At 35.5% G+C, this 24,872-nt stretch overlaps 1 protein-coding gene across 8 annotated transcripts in view; it reads right to left on the minus strand.

The window, feature by feature from the left end:
- Positions 1-60: 60 nt before the first annotated feature.
- smarcd3a (SWI/SNF related BAF chromatin remodeling complex subunit D3a) overlaps positions 61-24,872 on the minus strand; it is a 44,169-nt gene continuing 19,357 nt past the window's right edge. For 4 of the 8 annotated variants that reach the window (XM_005163521.6, XM_005163518.6, XM_005163519.6 and 1 more), the window contains 12 exons: positions 22,263-22,305; positions 16,848-16,970; positions 16,658-16,780; positions 14,532-14,627; positions 13,619-13,657; positions 11,048-11,149; positions 5,053-5,214; positions 4,872-4,969; positions 3,677-3,812; positions 2,945-3,067; positions 2,541-2,642; positions 61-2,014 (listed from right to left, as the gene is read on the minus strand). In XM_005163521.6, coding sequence (XP_005163578.1) covers positions 1,961-2,014; positions 2,541-2,642; positions 2,945-3,067; positions 3,677-3,812; positions 4,872-4,969; positions 5,053-5,214; positions 11,048-11,149; positions 13,619-13,657; positions 14,532-14,627; positions 16,658-16,780; positions 16,848-16,970; positions 22,263-22,305 — 1,201 coding nt within the window. In that variant the 3' untranslated portion in view covers positions 61-1,960. The remainder of the gene's footprint in view (positions 2,015-2,540; positions 2,643-2,944; positions 3,068-3,676; positions 3,813-4,871; positions 4,970-5,052; positions 5,215-11,047; positions 11,150-13,618; positions 13,658-14,531; positions 14,628-16,657; positions 16,781-16,847; positions 16,971-22,262; positions 22,306-24,872) is intronic. The other 4 variants (XM_068214198.2, XM_073927218.1, XM_005163520.6 and 1 more) reach the window with 1 other exon arrangement.

Genomic DNA, 24,872 nt, shown 5'->3' on the forward strand with positions numbered 1-24,872 from the left:
ACACCCGGTTTCTGAACTAGACCAATCATCAGACAAAAGAAACACTCATGGAAAAGAATGAACATGAACTTGTATTTAATTTATTAATCATGTTCAAAATAGCAGACACACTGCACCTTCATTAAAATAAAATACAGAACACAGGAAGAATGTCTTGTAAAAAGGTAAAGGGTCAATGCCTCAGAATATGAACACCTTTTGACATTCAGCAATACCAGATTTAACTCTACTTACATGATGGAATTCATTTACTGGCATTCACAAAGATGATGAAACTGTACTTAACCTTTGGTTAATGCTTGCTGTGCATCTCCGTAATTTAATAAGGCAACATGCTAAAAAAGAAACACTTAAAAATGCATAAAAATAATCACATGCAACATGCATTATTGTATATCTGAACACACAAGAGATTCAGAACATCCTTTGTTTTACTGGCATTTAAAGCCTCTGAAAATGAAGACATTTTCAAATATCATTTTAAGCATTGGGTCTGACAATCGTTTTAACAATACACACAAACCTGTATTCTTAACACAAGGTTGACAAATGAGAGAGATTTACTTTATTTTATCAGAGCATGTTGTTTTAGTGTTATTTTAATTATTAAGGGTGTCTAAAAGACAACAATAAATTTAATTTCATTCATTCATTTTCTTTTGGGCTTAGGCCATTTATTAATCTGGAGTTGCCACAGCGGAATGAACCGCTAACTTATCCAGCATATGTTTTACACAAAGGTTTTAGTAGATTTTAGTCTAATTTTGGGCTATTCTTAGACGTCTACTAGATTTTCGCTGACAGCCTAAGTTTAACCTTGTTTTAGCCAGATTGTCTATGTTAAGATGTCTATTAGACGTCTATTAAACACAAAATTGTTTGCTGGGCTTAAAACTGCAACCCAGTATTGGGAAACATCCATACACACTCATTCATACTCATACACTAGCATACCCAATTCACCTGTACCACATGTCTTTGGACTGTGGGGGAAACCGGAGCACCCGGAGGAAAACCATGCAAACACGTGGAGAACATGCAAACTTAACACTGAAACACCAACTGATCCAGCCGAGGCTTGAACCAGCGACCTTCTTGCTGTGAGGCGAATATGCTACCCACTGCGCCACCGCATCGCCACAATAAATTTCACTTATTGCAAATAAAGTTAGCTGGCTGAATTCAATTCATCATGAACTCTCTTGCACAATGCAAATATAAAGACCGGAAAAAACACAGAAGAAAACTCCAAGCACAATGTGATGAAAGGTTCAAACATGTAGAAAAAAACACGACAGATTCCATTTTTATACTCACATTTAACATCTCATTACTGTTTTAAAAAGTTTCCTAGGCATCATAAGGTTCCTTTCGTTGTAATGTTGCTGTTTCAAATGAAACCACAGAGCGTATCCAATAGTATCTGGATGCAGTTTTTATGATGCAAGCTGAGATTGCATCGCTCAGAGATGCAATGTCAGACACAATGCACTCAATGGAGCTAGTGACATCACTGTGAGTGGTAGGGTTAGGGAGTGGGGTTAGGTGAGCCTATACAAAGCATTGGATGCAGCTCAGATTGCATCTGCACCAAGTCTGCAGCCAGACCCCTCTCCGCATATCTGCACCTTGTGTGCATCAGAAAACTCATGTAAAAACAATCACAATAGTTGCTGCATTTGTGTGCAATCAGTATTAACGTGGCATTCTCAGGCCACAGTCCCTAACTGTACTGTGAGATTATATATACATTGAACTGTACATTAAGCATTAAATAAGAATAGAGTTACACTTTTCATTGACCCCCATTAAAATCAGTCAGGATCTCAATATTGAGAGAGAGCCTAATACTTCAGTGCCCATGGAGAACTATCCAATGGGGAGACCACCAGAATTAAACTGACCATGCCAAAGGAGAAACAAAGTAGTTGTCAGCTCATACTCGAAACTGAGAGTTATTTTAAGTCGTTCGCATCGCTAAAGCTTGTTCAAGCTCCTGTCTTCGCTGTTGAATCTGCATAAAAGAAAAAGCAAACAAAATAGCAAGTGAAAATGTTACTTTTGATTATTTACTTTTATTAATTATTACATTTTGAAATAACTATTCAAACTATAAACTGTGATGTACTGTGATAACGAAGCTAGATTGTCAGCAGCCGTTCCACCAATGTCACATGATCTCTTGTTATTAAAAATGTTGAAAACAGTTTATATTTTTTGTAGACAAAGTAATATAGATAATATAACTTATATCATTGCGACTGAACATACGTTTTGAAGCATTATAACTGTCTTTACTGTTAGTTTAGATCAGTGTTTCTCAACCACGTTCATGGAGGCTCACCAACACTGATGTTTTGGAAGTCACCTTTGTCTGTCACACCTATTAGAGGTCTTTCTGTCTCTGAGCTGATCATCCGAATCAGGTGTGTTTGGTTAAGGAGACATGGAAAATGTGCAGAGCCGGTGGTCCTCCAGGAACATGGTTGAGAAACACTGGTTTAGATCAACTGAATTTTTAAATCACAAGTTCCTCTGACCTTGCAGTAGAAGTAGCGACTGACGGCTTCTTGAGACCAAGGCTGGTTGTAAAACTCTGCTCTTCTCTCTTCCTCTGGATTTCCGACTGTATCTGTCATCAGCTGCAACCAAAACATAAAAAAATAGATATAATTTTAATTCCAGGTAGTTCAGTCCACTGTGGTAACCCCTAAATAATAAAGGGACTAAGCCGAAAATAAAATGAATGAATGATTAAATGAATAATTCCAGTTCAATCAGCAGAAAAGACATTTCACAGCAAATGCATGCTTTCAACCACTAGGTGGAGACACTGCTTAGAAAACGGTGAGTGTTTTTTTTTCTTACTTTTTTTTGGACATACATAAAGAAGGCATTGAATAATTCTAGATATGACTGATTTTGACCAGTACACATTGTTCACCTTGAGGTCCCGGTTCTGGGAGCAGATCCAGTCCTGGATGTAGCCCTTGGGGTCCCTGGAGAAGCTGAGCATGAAATCTCTTTGGATTTTCAGTTGGTTGATAGACTCAATAGTTTCATGGATCTAAAGGTGAAATAACAAGTCCAAATATAGTCTTTATTAGAACACAATAGGTGTGTCTAAATTTGCACATTCATTAATTATTACATGCAGTTTTCACAATAAACAGTGCAGGTGTTCTTACTGAAAACTTAAAAATAAATAGATTAAATAGAATAAATAGATTTTTTCTTAATTTTCTTGATAAAATGTGAATAAATAAACAAATAATAAATCTGAATTAGCTAGAAATTTGAATTATACCACAAAATACGTTTGTATAACAAAAATACTCAACTTCTCTAATATGATTTCTGCATAACTTATGTAGAGAATGTATGTAAAGTATGTTATGAGCCAAGTATTTTTATGTAAGTGCAGTTAAATTACCAAAATAAGAAACCGAATCCCTTATTCTACTTTTTAGATGAGACGTAATTTTAATTACAGTAACCAGTTACTTTTTAACTTATTTAATCCAACTCTGTATTTAGTGATGGAGTTAAGCCAAAAAAACAATATTAGATTTTTATTTATATATATTCATTTCATATTATTATTAATATTATTATTATTTATCATGGAATAATTTTTTTGCTCATATCACATTTTAATGATGAAGTCCTTTCTGACCTTGTTGTCTAGAGATGCAATCTCTTGTTGATTAGCTGTGGACAGCAGAAATCCATTCATCTGACCCTTAAGAGGATCATCAACTTCAACATCAATGTCATAGCAGGCGGTCTTCTTCTGGTCGTTGGGATCCACGCTGATAGAGTTAATACAAAGGCATTTAAAAGAACAGTTCATCTGAAAATAATAATTACTTACTGTCCATTTTAAAGCTATGAAATCACACAGTACTGTAATTCTGTAAATAAACAGAAAACGCTTGTGAATCACAAAGTACAGAAACTGTTAATTAACAGATATTATTTACAGTGCAACCATTGGCATCCATAGTAGGAACAAAAAAAATGGAATTTAATGGCTGTTTTTGGCTGGAATACTCAGTCTTCAGTATAATTTACTTTGTGTTCAACAGAAGAAAGAAACTCAAACCGGTTTAAAACAAGTGGAGAATAAATAACACAAATGACAGAATTTGCATTTTATGGTGGAGCCCTTTAAATCTAATATACTCTACCTGACGAAAGTCACCTCTCCACCTTTAAGGAACAACAAATAACAACTTGACTTTTAGTTGATCATTTGGTATCAAAAGTGTCTCATATGAAAGGCGAAGGCCTCTAGATAACGATTACTTCAAGATTCTTTGGACTCATCTTCAAAGCTTCCTCCATCTTACCGCAGACATGCTCAATAATGTTCATGTCTAGTGACTGGGCTGGCCAATCCTGGAGCACCTTGTCCTTCTTTGTCAGGAACTTTGATGTGGAGCTTAAGTATTTGAATGAGCGATATCCTGCTGAAGAATTTTCCCTCTCCTGTGGTTTGCAATGTAATGGGCAACTCAAATGTCAAGATACCTCAGGGTGTTAATGCTGCCATCCACTCTGCTGATCTCTCGCATGCCCTCATACTGAATGTAACCCCAAACCTTAATATTTCCTTCACCAAACTTGACAGATTTCTGTGAGAATCTTGGGTCCATGCGGGTTCCAATAGGTCTTCTGCAGTATTTGTGATGATTGGGATGCAGTTCAACAGATGATTCATTGGAAAAATCAACCTTCTGCCACTTTTCCAAATGATCAACTAGAAGTCAAGTTATTATTTGTTGCTCTTACAACTGGGATCGACGACAAGACTTTTAGGTAGTGTATATGATAAAGAGTAAAACAATTCTACATTTATAAGCAGTCACCTGATAATGTGATTGATCACGATAGGATCAGGCGGCAGCAGCAGGTTGGTAAGTCGCTGAGGGATTTCACAGAACTTCAGACGAGGACAGTCAAAAATCTAAAAACAGAAAAACAAACTGCTATTACAATGTTACCACTAAAATGAAGAGAGTCCTTCATATGGCAGAAGAAAGGCAGCACCTGCTGGAAATATTTATCACAGTTGATGTACTCTTTCTCATGAGAATCCTGCAGCTTGTTGGTTTTGACGTACTGCCACAGAGCCTGGATGATGCAGGAGCGGGTCTGAGTGTGGATGCCAAGCAGACGGGCAAGACGAGGATCCAGCTTAAACTGAGGAGGCTGAAATTCAACAATATAGAACAGAAACCAAATAAAGATGTTTAGAAATAGAACAGAATCATACCTTTATTCAATCTCCACATTAATACTGCATTACTTTCCACACTTTACATTTGATGTACTTCAATTGTGGCATATCAACAAACTTTATTCAACAAAAAGGTTATTAGGTTAAATTTTACACAAGCATTCAAAAGACTAAACACATGTATTAAGGTGAATTAAAGTGACAGCAATGATATTGGATATAATTAATACAATAAATTCTACTATTCTGGGGCTGCACGATGTTGGGAAAAATTGACATCGCAATGTTCTGTTTTTTGTGCGATATTTATTGCGATATGAATAGGCCTATAATTTCACCAGATGATTAGAATAGCTCAATTTGGAAAGAATTCATGGTCCCACTTTATATTAAGTGGCCTTAACTAATCTGTACTTACATAGGAACTAATAGTTTATTACAATGTACTCATTGTGTAAATACATGTATTTACTGTGTACTTATGCTTAAATACCTGTATGTAATTACATCTGTATTTAACTTTTGTAATTACATTTGTAAATACACTGTTGACCATCCTTTACACCTTAACCCACCCATAAACCTACCCATGCCACCAAACCATTCCATAACCCAACTTCTATTCCAACTCAAAAGCACCACAAGTGTTCTTAAATACATTATAAACACAGTATACACATTGTATTTATTTTTTGATGTAAGTACATAGTAGTTAAAGACACTTAATATAAAGTGGGACTGAATTCATAATTTTATATTGATTGGGATGATTTTGTAGGTTGGATAATTTGCATTAATCAATTTCAACTAGTGGTGTAATGGATCACAAATCTCACAGTTCGGATGACATAATGGGTTTCGGATCAGCCAAAAAGGCGAGGAGACAAATGTCATTTGCTTCCCATTTATTACAAATACAGTCCTGCAAGACACTTTTGGTTTTAACAAACACAACTGAGAACCTGACATTTTATTCAAAATAAAATGAAGAAATAATCAGCTGAATAAAATATTAAATTGTAAAATATTCAGTACTGTAAAAAAAATCCCTGTTACTGTGACTGTTGCTGACAACGCTAAATGTATAAATCTAACATTATAATTTCTACAACCCATATTTATTTGTAGTCTTGTTTGCAATAAATGATTCGGTTATTCACTCAGAAAACTTTATGTTTCATTGCTAGATTGATCATTTATGAATTATTCAGTGGCATATTTTTGATGGCTGGTTGTTGCCACCTATTGGTTAAATGATGTAATTGCTGCCTACAATTTTTATTTCTTAAAGTTAAATGCATTTGATGGTGATTTTGATCTTCACTATAAACATCAGTGGCTTTATCTAAACTATAAACACAGTTATCGCAGTATTTTGGTGTTATTTGACTGTTTGTAACTTCATAAGTTACTAAAAAGACTCAGTTTTCAGATCTGAATGCAGCGATTTGAAGGATTAATAAACATATGCAAATCCCCATTATTTAGAATTTATGTTGCGTGGGTGTTGAGATCCCAATCTATTAATGATTAATCGTGCAGCTTACACCGAATGCATAAATGCAGGATAAACAAGTAGTGTCAGAAAACACCTTTAATGAAACCCACCACATCCTGAATAACCCACCACAACCCACCACAACTGTCATCATTACATTTTACAGCAAAGCCTAAATGCCTTCATACATGTGATTTAAATGACGCAAGAGGCTATCTCTCTGTGATCGTAACAAATTTAGGATTAATCTACCAGTAAATAAATGTATTAATTCGCAGGCCACGTGTTCTAAACTGTGAGTTGTGATCTGGTTGTGATTTGTACAAATCCCGGATCAACCATAATCAGTTACATGCCTAATTATAACTATATTCACAGACAGAAATTAAATCATCAAATGTAAATAAACAACACTGCATAGTCTTCATTGTGTAAAATAAAAAAATAATCTTTGCTAAAATGTTATCATTTCTTATACACACTTAAAATTTCACATTCATCAGCCTTAAAAACAAAGCAAACAAGCAAAAGAAAAACTTCATTAAGCTTAAACTTCATAACATGATTCCTGGTCTACTATAATCCCACTCAAAATTACCTAATGGATTAATAAACTAAAACTGACCTGACACTGCAGATTCTGTGATGTGACTATTATGGATTTGCACATTGCGATATCAATGCTGAAACGATACTGTGCAGCTCTATTCTGAACATTGTATTTAATGTCACGGTTTTTACAATAGCAATTATTGGTATTAACACTTATAATGATGAGGGGGAAAATGCTTATTGAGCACCAAACCAGTGTGATAAGATCATTTCTGAAGGATCATGTGACACTGAAGACTGGTGTAATGATGATCCCATTAATAAATCACATTTTAAAATGACTATTAACTGACTATCAACCAATTATTTGATGCCGTAACAATATTTCTGTTACTCTTTTTAAAACATGTAGCCACTTCTGTCAAACACATTCAACTTTTAAACAGTATGTAAGAGAAATTGAACTAATTCTTCTATAGTAGCAATCTTAATCTTCTTTCACTAGTTTTGCTACTTATCCAGCATATGTTTTACACAGCAGATGTCCTTCAAGCTGCAACCTAGTACTGGGAAACACCCATAAATTCTCACATTCACACACATATATCCAGAGCAATTCAGTTTATTCAATTCACCTACACCGGATGTCTTTGGACTTGTGGGGGTAACCAGAGCATCCGAAGGAATACCACGTGAACATGGGGAGAACATGCAAACTCCCCACAGAAAGGCCAACTGACCTGGCCGAGACTCGAACCAGTGACCTTCATGCTGTAAGGCGACAGTGCTAACCACTGAGCCACCGTGTCAATCTAAAAACAAGTATTAGACGGATACATGTCATGCAACTGGACATTGATGAAACTGCTGGAAATTTCACGCCGACCATTCAAATGAGAATCTGCTTTGTTGTTTCGTCTTCTACACCTGAATATCCATTGTTTAAAAACATAGCTTTAGTTTTCTGACGTTCCATCAGGAAGTAGTTAGCCAAGTGAAAATTGCTGCAATTAAATCAACCATTAACCCAATAGCTACAGCTACTTTGGCGAACCAAAGAAAGACAATCAAACTCTTAGGATTTAACGACCCGACTATGGTTGTTAATTACTGCTTTTCAAGAAAGAAAAGACAATTAAGCTAAAGCTATGATTATGCAAATAAAATGGTAATTAGCACAGATTTACTTGATGCCATACAATTTTTTATGTAAAACAAAAATAAGTATCTTAAAACTAAAACTTTTTTATAGCTTTACATTTGATTTTGCATCTCCGATTTTTAATGAGGGCTCAAACTTGCACAAAAAGAAATGTTTATCTCATACAAGCTATCCTCTCCTGCATTCATTACAAACACTAATAATTTTACTTCTTAAAAAAGGTGACTAAATTATTCTGTATTACTTTTTTCATATAAACTGGGCTTGCATGTCAACAATGCTTGTAATAATATAAAAAAGTATATATTTTTGACAAATGTAAAGCCCATTTACCCCACAGGTGAAATGTGAAGCATTTGAAAAATGAGTTTTACTGATTGTTCAAACTACATGCACACTGTAAAAACATCCTGGTTGCCTTAAATTTTCAAGTTGAATCAAATTATGAGTCCATTGAACTTGTATTATGTGAAACTGACTAAAAACAGCTTGCAGAAACTTATACAATTCAGTTACAACATGATTAACTTAGTTTAATAAGTAACAATGACCTAAAAACACATGCTCTCAGGACTAATTGAACATAATTTTATACAGTGCAGACGATACAGTATTAATATCTTAACTGAGCAAGGTAGAGGTTACGGGATTGCAAATGTGAATAATCTTGTGGAGTGGTGTGACAAAAATGATCTTGTGATTAACCTATGAAAAACAGAGGAAATCATGTTCAGGTCCACAACGTCTGATGTATCTACAAACCTGTAGTTATACATAATGGAAACATCAGACAGGCAGATAAATATAAGTATTTGGGTGTAATAATAGACAACAAGGTTTTATGGAAAGATCACATTGATAGTGTGTGTGACAACATAAAACAAAGAATCTTTTTTTATGTGTCGTCTTAGATCTTTTGGAGCATCAAAAAAGATTTTTGAACAATTTTCATGTCTGTACTTATGAGTGTTATGCAGTATTGTAATTGTGTATAATATATGAGTCTGTCTGGGAGTCTAAAAACAAAGTTGATGAACCAGATTAAAATCTGTTCAAAGATAGGAGGAAAGCCTCCTAAAAAATTATATGACCGTTCATATTACAAGAACCTAATAAAGCTGGCAAGAAGCATGATTTCCAACCCTAGTCATGTGTTGAATCATGAATTTATATCACTAAAGTCTAACTGTCGATTAAGAAGTTGTAATACAGTGAAATTAAAAAAGTATTTTGTACATGACCCTTGGAGCTGATTAAGGTCCATATAAATTATAAAAAGAAAACTTTATTTGTCTTTGTCTCTTTGTAAGGAGTATTTATCATGCTGTTATGCAAAAAAAAAAAAAAAATAGATGGAAGTCTGACAATAAAGTTTTGTATTGTATAAGTGTATTACTTATTTATAATTTATAATTGTGATTTTTGGGACAACACAATTGTTTTATGTGAATCCACTTAAATTTGCAAAAACAATTAGGCTAACTTAGTTGATTTGTGTTGAGACAACAAGAAGGAATTGTGTGGAACCCAGCTTTTTTACAGTGAGTGAATTAACCTCAGGCTAAAGAAAATCTTACTAGTTAATAATAATAAGGAGAATAAGAATAAGAATAATGCCTTTAATTTATAGGCGCCAGAGCATGAACAAGCACTTCAATACTTTGTTGAGATAGTGAAGTGCGAAGTCTTGCAAAGTTACGTAAGTGAAAAAAAGGCGGATAGATCGTGAAATATTACTAATATGTGAATTAAACGAAAGCATACCATCTAGTACAGGGATCACCAAACTTGTTCCTGGAGGCCTGCAGATTTTTAGCTCCAACCCTAATTAAACACACCTGAAGAAGCTAATCAAGGTCTTACTAGGTATACTTGAAACACCCAGGCAGGTGTTGAGGCAAGTTGGAGCTAAACCCTGCAGGGCACCGGACCTCCAGGAACGAGATTGGTGACCACTGATCTAGTATAACCCCAGGACTTTTAGCATGAGTTGTAAAATTTACTAAAGAATTGTTGATAGATAAGAGTAAAGAATTGAGCTTTTCACAGAACAGACTTAGAGCCAACCAGAAGGGCTTCAGTTTTGCTGGCATTTAAAAATTACTGGTCATCCACATAATAATATCTTGCAGACATTTAGTAAGATCGAATCTGGGTGACATGGTGAATTCTTAGTAGAGATATAAACTTGCTTATCAACAGCATAAAAATTACAATTTATGCCATAAGAATGAACTATATGACCTAAAGGTAAAATGTAAATAATAAATAAAAGAGGACCCAATACAGACCCTGAGGAACACCATGAGTGACTAAGACTGCATCAGAGCGACTGTTCTTTACCTTGACAAACTTTTTTCTGTCACTTAAGTAAGATGTAAACCAGCAGAGGGCATTATGAGCGATTCCAATTGAGGTCAGTCGATTAAGTAAGATTGTTTATTGATTTGGTGCTCAAGATGATTTCTTGGAAATGAAAAGTAATGCATTACATCACTAGTCACTTGAAAAAGTAATCTGATTACACCATTTGAGTGTATGTAATGCATTACCCCCAACACTGCTAATAATAAAGCAGAATTCCTGCACGCACCTGGTAATCCAGCATGAGCAAGAGAGTACAGCGCACGTTTACATCTCCAGGCCTCTTCACCTGGAAGCCATCTGTCTCCTGGGTCGTTGGGGTGCGGTGCCACTGTTAGGATGAAGCACAAACTCAATCTAAACACCAGGCGCATTATATAACACTGCTGCAAGAGAAGAAAGCAGCGACTTCAAACTAGATTTGGTATTTTCTGAAGTGGTGTTTCTCTGTGTGCAGGGAGTTTTGTCTGGGCATGCAGTTGCTAAGATGTTCTTACTGGTTGTTGAGTGTTGCTATGGTGTTTTTAGCACAGTGGTTTTTCAGCAGGTTGCTATGCATTTACTATTTGGTTGCTAGCATTTTCTGGGTCAGAGTTTGAGCAATTTTTTACCAATAAATATCCATGAATTTTTCTATGATTGTCAGGGAAATGTTCACCTAACGGTCCACAAAATATTGTAGGCATGCAAAATTAGGATAAAATTCCATGATCAAATTGACAGCAGAATATCTTAATAGCTAAAATCCATGCACTGCCATAAAATAACCATATACTTTATCTTACATTTAGAGGAATGCACATTTATTTACTTTTACATTAGTATACTTGAAACAGCCTACCTGTTCATTTTAATTGTTCAAAAAGTTAAAGCATATAAATCTAACCGTGATCTTTCCTCTCCCATGTTCAAAATACTAAAGGTTTATTCTACACTTTGAATGTCCAGGGTTTGGTTTAGCTCAAGCTAGGGCTGCACTGTTTGGAAAGTCATTCATTTAGAGTTATTGGGATCATTCTGTAGGGGACTGACATATATATTTTAATGCAAGATATTATATACATATGATAAACAAACTACAGTCATACATAAACACAATGAAGCAAAGATTAAAGAGAAGTAAACAGTGCTTTACGGTTTTCAGAAATTAATAATCAAATGTAAAATAGCATTGCATTATATAAATTATTCAACGAAACAAATCTTTATTAAACGTCTAAAATGCTTTAATCTGTCTTAAAATTCGCACAAAGCCACAGGCCTTAAAACACTTTGCAAATTAAACATTTACTCTGTTATGATTAAATTTTACAGGGTCTCCACAAAATTTGTTTTAACCTGTGGTTTCTGCTCAAATATAATCCCAACTAAACACTGCATATCTTGCAATGTGACTATTGCGGACACACACATTGCGATATCGATGGTCAAAGATATAATGTGCAGCCCTAGCTCAAGTTATGTAGTAATCTTTTCCAAACACAGCCAAACATTAAACTGGCTATAAATGTGCCATAGAACATCAGGCAAACTGACCACCCGCTTTGAATGATATCACTAGATTGAATGGGCATTATCAGTGGTAATCAGCTGATAGATATGGGCCAGTAGGGGCCTTCTGCGCCTACTGGTAGGCTCAAAAGGCTGTTATCATCCATCTAAAAGGTTAATAAGCTATACTAATAAAGAAAACTCCAGATTCAGATCTGTTTTTACATTACTCTGACAGTTGGGTTTAAGGTTGGGGTAGGGTTAGACATTAATAAAATAAAAATAATGGGAAATTTAATAAGTAATATAAATATTTCTCGTTAATTCTGGCCTTAGCGGTATGTGATCTAGCTGATTAACCATGTGGATGGACAGCTTTCTGAGCCTATCAGTAGGCGTAGAAGGCCCCTACTGGCCCATATCTATCAGCTGATAACCACTGATAATGCCCATTCAATCGAGTGATAACATTCTAATCGACTGACAGGTTGTCTGAACATTAAGTATTGAAATTTAACCAATATCATTAATTAAATGTTCAATAGATTATATTTGCGAAAGATGTTTCTGAGACTTTTCCCAAACTTTTTGTAATCATAGTATTTTTAAGCCCGAAAAATTGCTATTTTAAAAATTCCAGGGTTTTTCATGAGGATACAAACCCTCCAATCACATGGCAGCAACTCAACGCATTTAATCATGCAGCCAAAGTCAATATGACCTGTTCAAATCATCAGAATGAGGGGGAAGGGTGATTTTAGTGATTTGGTTATGACGTGACGTGGTACACAACTACAGACTGATCTACTGAGATTTAACACATACTATCTCTAGGTTTACAGAAAATGTAAAATAAAATAAAGAAAAAACATCCAAAGAATGGCAATTCTGTGGATGAAAATGCCTTAATGTTGACGCCAGAGATCAGAGGAGAATGACTAGCCTGGTTCGAGCAGATAGAAAGGCAGTAGTAACCACTTAAATAACCACACAGGTCTGAAGAAGAGCATCTCTGAATGCACAACCCATCAAACCTTGAAGCAGATGAGCTACAGCAGCAGAAGAAGAGCACACTCGGCTACAATTTGCTACACCTTGTGGCAGTATTAAAGATAAAACTAAATCCATCCTGGTACTAGCACGGTGGCTAATAAGTGTACAGCATTGACTAATAAAGTGGCAAACTTTAAAACAACCAAAAAAGTAATAACTTATATAAATGATGGGCTGTTTATGCACTCTTAATACACGGAGGATACATTCAAGCTTGAGAGGGAATAAAATGATTCGACTCTTTATGCGAACTCACTTGCGTTTCCCCAATTTTCGCCGCATGTTTCAGCGCTATCTGAAAGAGACAACATAATGGCAATGACTCACAGCTCAACTCAATTAGCTTTGCTTGACATTGGAGGGTTTTTTTCAATGCCGTCCTTCTACGCAGGTAAATCACTCTTTTTATCGCGCGCCTCAATCTGGTGTGTGTTGTGATGAAAACCCACAATCACCAAGGACAATTTAAAGAGCTGTTGAATGAATAAACCCAAACGCGACGTGCTCAGTCCGTTCCAATGGGCCGGAGGCACGGGGGGTCACTCCTTGAGAGCCGCAGACCACTTTTGTCAATCTGCCTTCCCAAGACTTCAATGTCCCTAACAAAGTGCATAAATATTAAGAGCACGAGGCAGCTGGGAAGGTTCCCTTGTGTGATGTAAATGCCCGAGTGTGTCTGAATAGCACCTGTGCACAATGGATCCTCCACTAAAATAGAGTAAAACACACTTGGTGAATACAAAGACACTCAGTTCAGGGCTCTGTAAAACGGTTTTATAAGTGTTTGTTCTCAGAAATGCATTTCTTTTCTCCTGTTGATGCTGCCCAAACGGCTGCAGTGTCATCACTTCACGATGTCATGGGCAACTTTCTTATGTAACACGTTGCTGTGGAGACGTGAAGTATGGTTTAGAGAACTTTTCTTTTTGACACTGACTTTTCTATTGCGTTCCAATCCAATCAGTGGCACAAAAGAGGGCATGATATGCCCATGACCGGTTGAAATCTGACATAATTTCGCCCTTTGTGACTGTCCTTCACCTTGTTTGAAATGCAAAGAGGATTTCTTAGATTCTCCGCTATTAAACGCTTGCAACTCTGATTCAATATGATCAAATATGGGTTGGCGATGCTTTTTCTTGGCATGTTTCGAGTGAGTTAATGCTTACCTCCACTAAGTGGTTGTCAGGGCCGTACAGATCTTTGTCAAGTTCGATAACAAGGCTCTTAAAGAAAGATGAAAATTTCCTCTTTTGTTTTCCAGGCTAAAGTGCAAACGGAATAAAAGACAAAACGAGCATTAGCATGAGCAGAATAGGTCCTTAAAAAGTAAAAACATTCAGTTAACTTAATTAAATTGTTACATGCAATCACATTAAGCCTGTTCAGAAGTAAAATAATAAGAAAAGGAATTTTAATGGATTGTTTTAGACAAACCTGAATGAATTGCTTATGTTTATTTGGAGTTGGATTCATTTATTGTCAATTACAATTTGATTGAATAAATGTCCATTACACAAATGCCAACTCATTGAACACAATTATATCTTGTTTAAGGACTCATTTTGAACTGAATTAAATAAGTAGTCAAATAAAAACAAAATAAAAAAAACTGACATTTAACCCATTTGTGCCATGCATATATCCTTGTTAATAGTGTCCTATATGAACATGTTTTGCATTTATTTTCTCCATTTACTTTTATTTTTTTTCAGGAAAATCACATTTGAATCCGCAGCAACAATAGTTGCTGGGGGGCAAATATGTTGTAAGCACCATTCAATGTAAAAATTTAATAGAATGGGAACATTTGGCATCCTAACTTAAAACAACTGCTTTCAACAGATTAATTCATATTCATAAACACTTTTATTATGTTTAAAATTTGAAAACCAATTGATATGATATATATGAAACACGAAGAACACACTTTAACAGTCTAACAGACTATTGTGTGTCAAAAAGATAAAGTTTAAAATTATATATATATGAAATGTATAGTTGAAGTCAGAATTATTAGCCCCCCTTTCAGTTTTGTTTCCTTTTTTAAATATTTCCCAAATGATGTTTAACAGAGCAAGGAAATTTTGTCTGTCTGATAATATTTTTTCTTCTGGAAAAAGTTTTATTTGTTTTATTTCGGCTAGAATAAAAACTGTTAAAAATAAAACCTAAAAAAAAAAAGTTTTACATTTTTTCAAAAACATTTCAAGGTTAAAATTATTAGCCCCTTTAAGCAATTTATTTCTGATAGTCTACAGAACAAACCATCATTATACAATAATAACTTCCCTAATTACTCTAACCTGCCTAGTTAACCTAATTAACTTTGATACGCCTTTAAATTTCACTTTAAGCTGTATAGAATGTCAAAAAATACAGACCCTGGTGCTTTTGAAAAACTTCATCTTGACAAAAGTTTTCAGTGACCTGATACTTTGTGTGGATGAACATCCAAACCATGTAGAAAAAGCTGTGATTTAGATAATATCCATGTCTGTGTGGACAGCAAGGCTTAAGGTTGTGACTAAATTTGGTTGTAGTTTTGTGTTTTCTTCAGTGGTTCTGCATTTCAACAACAGGAGTTCAATATTCTTTGTGTTATTTTAAATCTTTGTGGGAGAGGGACCAGTAGGAGAAGTTCCTTTTACTCTGACGGTTTTGCAGAGTATCAAAATGTGTATAAAAAAGTCTATTTTAAAGATATTAGTTGAAGTGTTATTTTTAAATGGGGTTTTATAAAAAGAAAAAAAAACATTAAATAAGACCAATAACCTTGATTTATTAACTTATTGACACATCACTTCCTAATTCACCATTATTTATGTACTTACAAGGTAGTTGCCCACCGGCAACTGTAGTTGCTGCCTGAACATTTAAAAAAAAAAAACTATACACAAAACTACAGATCTCTTGAAAGATTAGTTTTTTTTTGATGAATCTAGAGACCTTCATGATTATTTTGATATACATTTGTAAAGAAAAATATTTTTACCAACATTAAAATTGCCTTTATTTGGGAGGGTTTGCCTCCATTTCGCTTTCACAATTAGAGGTAGGAAAATGGAAGCCACAAAATCAATTGTGACAAATCAAATCAATTCCTTTTTTATTTCTTGAAATATTATATGTGGCTGTTTGCTTGCATGTCATTGAGAAATTAAATTACTTATAAAAGGAAAATGGCAACTATAAACTTTGGCACCTAAAGCTGTCAGTGTGCTTAAATGGGTTAATATAAAAACACTCATGAATAACAGATGTTACGTTTTTTAAATGCAATCGCAGTGCTTACATCATCCAACAACTTGCCCTCTACGCGCAGCTCCCAGGATGCAATGCTGCCCTCAGAGTCTTCTGTGTCAGGTTTGGCAGGGTTGAAAGTGTTGGAAATGTACAATCGCAGCTTCCGCTTTTGCTATAAGAGAAGACAGTCTGAGCTGCACCCACATTTTTCATGTCCTCACAGAAATCAAATCACATACCTTCATTGGTCTTTTGAGGGCCTCCTGGATATCCACCCGCTTCCTCATAATGGTTTGGTCAAGTTTCCGCTCAAAGGCCAGGAGGTCCATGTATGCCTGCGACTCAGGCACCAGTTCACGAATCTAAGGGGAAAAGGCATTATGCAAAATAAACTACAATAAGGTCTATGAATAACTTCATACCTGCATTCATGGTAAGATGTTTAAGTCCCCAACAAGTCAAAACTAAACATATGATTTAGTTAGATCACATTGCTAGTTTTGTGGTAAACAATTCATCTGTGCAGGCCATTAAGAAAAACAAAGCAGTTTGCCCTTCTAATCTAAAATTAAAATCTGAAAATGTCTGGTGCATATGGAGAAGAAAAAGTGTGTCTCCTACAGGTGGTTTGTCCAGCCCACTTGTTTGATGATTTAATTTGAAAGTAGTAGCTTAGTAGCACCAAGCATCAAAATAATGTTTTTTAGATGTTAGTTTCAGTCTGTTAGTCTTAAAGCTATCTATAAGCCGGTGTGCTCCAAAACAGTAACAAAATTCACATTTAGGAGATATAAAACAAACATAAATATGTAAAGCGTATAGTTTGTCACTTCCACCTAAATCGATCAATGATTTTTTCACATCACCTCATACTTCAGTTTCTTATCAAATCTTGACCAATGCTTTTCATTGGATGCACTTGAGCTCAACCACTGTCACTGGCAGAGCTGTGATAAAACAAAATGCTATTGGCTGTTTATTTAAACAGGGAGGATCTACACTGTATCCCGCCATCTCTACATTTTCAGTTGAGATTGTGAAAGCAATGAAAGTATTTAAATGAATCATGCAACTTGATTTATGGTTTTCACTACGATTTGTGGTGGTCAATTTATAAAACATTATTTAAAAAAACATGTTTTACCTATTTTTAAGGCTTGTCTTTACCTATTTACAAAATTTTATTGTTCTGAAGTATTTAAGTAATTCTAAATTATAAAATGCCATTATAGGTAACACTTTATTTTGACGGTCCATTCAAGTATTAGTAGGCTGTCTGCCTAATATCTACTGATACTGCTCCTGACTATAAGAAACTTTGCAAGTACATGTCAACTTACACTAACCCTAACCCCAACCTAACAGCCTACACTGTAAAAAATTGCTGTTACAAATGTCAGATTCTACAGTAAAATAATGTTTTTTTTTTCACTTAAACAGTAATATTCTGTTAAAAACAGTGCATTCTGGGTAAAATTTTTGTTTTTGAGAAAGTAACCAACAGCAGTGAACTGTGAATCAACAAAGCTCAGATTCGATGTTTCAAGTCTGTGTTTGAAATCACACTTTGCACCATTGTTCACTATTATGTAGACTAGTTCACTAATACAGTTCTCTCTGGTAATTTCAGATTTACATGTATGTGTGCTGCTGTGAACTTTGGTTTAAACAGAAGTTTGGGTCAAACTAAACTTTTCTAATTGTCTAAAATAAGTTATCATTACAAGTATGCTTCTAAGCATATATAGCACATTACTTCATAAACTCATACAGCAGTTGGCCAATTTGAGGTAGTTGCTTTCAGTGAACAAAATGAGTTTACTTGAGTATTGTGTATATCAATGTAGTCCATGTATTTTTACAGCAACATACTGTAAAATAACAGTACATTGTTTACAACTGCAGCTGCCAGCATTTTACTGTTAATTTACAGAGCAACAGCAAGATGCTGTTAATTTAACAGTAATGCCTAGTTCACACTAGAGGATTTTAAGCCTGATTTGAGCCCGATTTGGAAGTTAACGAGCTCGCCGACAGATCGGGCTGTGATCGGGAAGAAATCTGCGGGTGCTCGGCGCTCTCCGCTCTTTATGTGTGAACTACTGAGCAACGCATCAATGAGGCTCGCTGACGCGTCGCCGACACCTCGCAGACGGAAATCCAACATTCAGCATGCTAAATATAGGCTAGTTCACACTACAGGATTTTAAACATCAGCAGATCGCTGTGCTGTTCACACTACATGACTTGACTTTGTGTCTTTTAATCTCTGAGGTGTTCACACTACACAACACTCTGTAAATGATCCACAAGAAGGGGGTCACACACTACATGATCTGACAACAACTCATTCCCCATCAGCTCATTCAAGCTACCAAACCACAGCCAATGAAAATTTGAGGGAGGAGTCGTCAGGAAAAGCTGAACACTATTGGCTGCTTGTGTGCTGATTACATCACTGACAGTGTTTCAAGCTTTGGAGAAAGCATTTAAAAACATCGTCACATCAGCTGATTTATCAGCGCATTAATCACTCATCTGCAAGGTTCCAGTGGATAGATACACAGAGAGTTTTTAATTTTTGTAATTTTATAACTCTTTGAAATAAAACTAACATATTTATAACACCCTGCCGTTTTCTAACTATCAGTGTATTTCTTTCTGACATTGTTATTTTTTTTATTACAAAACAGTAAAGAACTGAGCATTTCTGCCTTAAATTACCATATTGGTTAAAATGACTGCATGCATGTCTGATACTTTTCACTGTGACTTTAAATATGTGTGCATTTTCTTGCCTAGCAACTTCCTGCTAACATAAACAAAACTTTCTGATGGCAAAAACATCAATTTACTTCAGATATCTTACAAAACAGCATATTCTTTGCTGTGAAATAGCTCCTGTTTGAAAGTGAAAATGAAAGCCAAGACCTTTAAGTGTTTTAGTATCTTAACTACATTTTTATAGGCTGTATTACCAAAAAAAGGTTGTATTTTTAGGGTAATGGTGTCATTAAATATGATGCCAGACATTCAAAGCTTAATTTTAATATCTCAATAATAGCTTTGAATGTAAATATGTTGTGACAATATGGCGTTTTATATGAGAACGGTCAGAATGAGCAGTATGGTGATTCTAATAGTTACAGAATTCTAGTTTCACTGTTAATATATCCTACTCTCATGTCTGTGCAAACGCAGAATGAAGCGAGTGCACCGATGCCCATTCTGACCAATCACAGATGTTTGTGCTGAGCTCCTGAACACACAGGCATTCAGCTCATGCTTATCTGCTCTCTCATTGGCTGCAGCTCGTCACTACATCTGACCACACGTGGGGTTGAGTCGGCCGACTGCTCTGGAATATTTAGCATGCTGAATATTGGATTTCCGTCTGCGAGGTGTCGGCGATGCGTCAGCGAGCCTCGTTGATGCGTTGCTCAGTAGTTCACACATAAAGAGCGGCGAGCGCCGAGCACCCGCAGATTTCTTCCCGATTACAGCCCGATCTGTCGGCGAGCTCGTTAACTTCCAAATCTGGCTCAAATCAGGCTTAAAATCCTCTAGTGTGAACTAGGCGTAAATATTCCAGAGCAGTCGGCAGTCAGCAACCGTGCTGCCAGTAATTTACTGTTTTTTTTTTTTTTTACGAGACAATTTTTAACAGTCTACTTATAATCTAATGAGAATTAGTTGGCATGTAGATGTAATGTAACTTAAATTCAACAAACAAACCATCAAAATGAAGTGCGAGCTTATAAGTGTTTACTGTATTAATATATTTTGAATTATTATAGCACAATTTTATGGCATATTTCTACTTTATAAACGACACAATTTATGTTCTATAATTATTACAATTAAATGTCATTTGCATAAAAATCAATTGCAATTTTTTTCATTGCAGGTGTTCCTATGTTTAATGCGTTTCATTTAGTTGCCTTTTTATGCTATGTACATCTAACACTGTGTTTGTTAGTTCTCTTTGATATCATTTGTGTATGATATGTTTTATTGTGTTAAGTTTTCTTTATTAAAGATTACAATATTTGTTGTGTTTGATGTTGTCTACACAGCGTGACATGTTATTAATTAATAACTGTGATAGCCCAGGTTATGCTCGTTCCTTTTCTTTTTGGCTAAGGGCGTACTCACACTATGTACAGTTGCCTTGAACCGGGCCGAAGCATGCTTGTCCCCCCTCTCATCTACCCCGTTGGGCCGCACTTACATTACATTCAGGCCTGAGCATGGTTACGTCATCGATGATGCGCTGTTCAGCCAAGTAGCGCTCTCGCTCAGCACAGCGGAGATTTCTTTATATCGTTTAAGTCATTTGATATGCAGTGACACTGAGTCAAATATTTCACCGAACAGATCAGCAACTTTTGATGCTCATCATAAATTCCTCGTGCTGCAAGTATTAGGAGGTTTGCTGAAGGTGCAGCAATCATGCAGTGAGAGGTTTAAGTCTTTAATAAACGACGAAAGAGAACCGAGCTCTGGCACACCACTTCCAACTGGGCCACAGTCGGCCAAGAGAACTGCGCCTGAGCCCAATTTAAAGCCTTCACATTCTCAAACGATCCGGGAAACGGGCCTGGGCACATTTCAGATAGCATAGTATGAGTCATCCTTAGTCCCTTTATTAATCAGGGGTCTCCACAGCAGAATGAACCGCCAACTTATCCATCATATGTTTTAAACAGCGGATGTTTTTCTAGCTGCAACCCATCACTGTAGCCCAGATTATAATAAATATAACTATACATTTTACAATCATCAGCAAAGTTATAAGAATCTAGATTATTAACAACTGAAACTGCCAACCTGAAAAGACCACTGTCTATAAAGTCCTATATTTCAAGTTGTCTTTCTCTTTTGTTTTGAGCTTGGAAATGATTCGAGGTAAAAGTAGCATTACAAAAACAGTAACTATTTTCTTATTTCCAGACAATTAAGCTAATCCTAGTTCCTATTTCAACATTAATTTAGGCCCACTTTACAGATCTTTCTCTTCACTCACTAACAGACCATTTGTCAGATTGTAGCAGCTGCTTGCACCTCTTTAACCGTTTAAGATTCTGCTTCTCGTTTGTGACCTGTTACTGAAACAAATCATGTGTGTCCTTGCGTGATGCACAGCAAAATTGTAACTCGACGCTCTCCTGATTTTCACAGTGTTGCATCACTCTCTCCTCCTGCCCATGTGACCTCAAGCGTTTTACAAACCCCATCACAAAATAAATTAAGAACTTTCGCTTCGCCTGAATAAAAAAACCCAACCAACAAACTGAGAGGATTTGCAATTTCAAAATCTAACATCACCTCCAACTGCTTGAATTTGTGGCGTATTTCTTGATCACATGATGATAAAGTCATTTTACCAAATCAATTGAGTGGCAGTACTCACACAGACACAAAGCCTTACATTTCTTGGAAATCGAACCGTTTTCCACAAGCAGAATACATTAAATACACACAAAAGCAGTCTTCGACACTCATTGGTCGCCTTTCACTTTTTTTTTTTGCACCCAAAACGAAAGTACCCGAATTACCTGTGCTGTCTGATCACCCTTGACTTGGCTGTCCAAATGAAGACATGGATAAACAAACACAGACACACAGATAAAAGGCAAAGTGATGGAGCTCACCCTCTGAGGGAGAATCTTGTCTGCCATTTTTCTTCTCTTGGCACTATGGATGGGGGGAAACAGAGAAAGAAGGGAAGAAAGAGAGAGAGAGAAGGAAACCATGTTACTATGGTGACTGATAGCAGAGTCCACAGGCCATCTGCTGAATAACTGGGAGCCATCCAGACGTTTTTCCAGCTGTGTGTGTGTGTGTGTGTGTGTGTGTGTGTGTGTGTGTGTGTGTGTGTGTGTGTGTGTGTGTGTGTGTGTGTGTGTGTGTGTTTAGGGAGTGAGCATTACAGGAAGAAAAAGACAAAAAGAGTCAAATCTGAAAAATAACACTTCATCATGAATTTGAATACAGAAGTGTTCATTTTTTGCACATGTATGTGTGTGTGTGTGTGTGTGTGTGTGTGTGTGTGTGTGTGTGCCTGTGTTTAGGTGAACTGCCCTGCTGCTTTAACATCTCCCTGTCTCAGTTATTGTAAAGGACGATTTCACACAGGACACGTGACAAGTAACAGAATGACCTAAAACCTCCTAATTTACGACACAATAAGCTGTAAAATAGCAAGAAGTGATAAAAAAAATACAGACACAATAATACATCCATCTTGCTTTTCTGAACAATCTGTAAAAATGTTTTTTTTGTTAGCATATTACATACAGTGGAAAATTGCAATATATGTAAATTTATGTTTATATTTTATTATATTATACAGTTGAAGTCAGAATTATTAACCTCCCTGAATTATTAGCCCCCGTTTATTTTTTTCCCCAATTTCTATTTAACAGAGAGTAGAGTTTTTTCAACACAATAGTTTTGATAACTTATTTCTAAAAACTGATTTATTTTATCTTTTCCATGATGACAGTAAATAGTATTTTACTATATATTTTTCAAGACACTTCTATACAGCTTAAAGTGACTTTTTAAGGCTTAAGAAGCTATTTGTTTATGGGAAAATTAGGACAAATTTGTCTTTTTCTGTTTTAGAAACTTATCTTCATGCCATAATCTTGTTTACCTTGTCTTACCGTTTGCCTGTCTGGTCTCTCACAACAAATGATATCTTGGAGCCAATAGCTAGACTGTACAATAGGGCCTATAAGATCCACAATAGACTTTCTGGATGGACACATCACTGTTTTGCTCTATCACTCTCTAATGCTTTAACATTTCAAAACTACATTATGAACACAGGGATTAAACTGTACTATAAAATTTTAAATAGCGCTACCTTAGCAGCCCTTTGTGCTTTGGTACCAAAACTTAACACAAGGACTGATCGTTCCACCAGATCTGCAATGAATGGATGTTTGTCCATAACAGTTTTTAAAAGCCGGTAATGGCAGAGATCTTTCTTTTATGTATTCACAAAAGCCTGGAATGAGATCCCACGACATCTAAAAACAATACCAACACTGAGACTTTTTTAAAAATCTCATGCTCGTCATCTGATGGTCAACTATCTCTGTAGCCACTGAGATAGTAGCCTGCTTTTCTCTATTTTATATGTATGGTGATTGTTTGTACTGTCAGTTTGAATAGGGCTGAGGCTAAACTGTGTAGGACACTGGCCCTCCAGGAACGAGATTGCCCACCCCTGGGTAAGGGTAATTTGGCAAGTTATTGTATAATGATGGTTTGTTCTGTATCAAAACAAAATATAGCTTAAAGGGACTAATTATTTTGACCATAAAATGTTTATTAAAAATTTAAAACTGCTTTTATTCTAGCCGAAATAAAACAAATAAGACTTTCTCCAGAAGAAAAAATATTATCAGACATACTGTGAAAATTTCCTTGCTCTGTTTAACATCATTTAGGAAATATTTAAAAAAGAAAAAGAAAAAAAAAATCAAAGGGGCGCTAATAATTCTGACTTCAACTGTAAATATAAGTTTCTTCTTTTTTCCTATCAGTAATTTACTTAAGAGTGTTTTGTGTCACATCTTACACATGTGAAAAACAGTAAATGATTTATACATTAATAAAAAGCAGAGGCGGACTTAGAGGGCCCCGACCAATGCCAAAAGGACTATTTTAATAATATAGCTTTTTATACATTTTCTATCATATGTTAAATATGTACATAAAATATGTATATAAATCTGTCTATACCCATTAATATTTTATTGTTTTTACTTCTCTTTAAAACCGCAAACCCCCATGAATAATGGAATGTTCCAAATTTGGCTAACTAACTGTAGTTAGTTTTTGAAAAGTTTATATTGGTAATAGCAGTATAACTTTGCAAATTTATTGTATTTAATTAATAAATAAGTTTATACAAAAAACAAAACAAAAAGAATCTACACAGAATAAAATATCTATGTAGAAAGGGAGTGCTTTGAGTTTTAATGCCAGAGCCCTATACCTGGAATTGCTTAGGACCCCCAAATCCGCCCCTGATAAAAAAGTGACAAGTTTTTTTGACAGTAAAATTTATGAATTAGCATAACTTACAATGATAAAAGAAAGCAGACATTCCCTGAAGTCCCTGCATGATGAATTACTATATATTTATATTTGACTGAATAAAAAAAATTTGAATTAAACTTGTTCTTATTTACCTTTTTGTGCATCTCATTGTTTTGTCTCACATTTATAAGAGTGAGAACCATATA

The sequence above is a fragment of the Danio rerio genome, chromosome 2, assembly GCF_049306965.1.
Source record: "Danio rerio strain Tuebingen ecotype United States chromosome 2, GRCz12tu, whole genome shotgun sequence".
Classification (NCBI taxonomy): domain Eukaryota; kingdom Metazoa; phylum Chordata; class Actinopteri; order Cypriniformes; family Danionidae; genus Danio; species Danio rerio.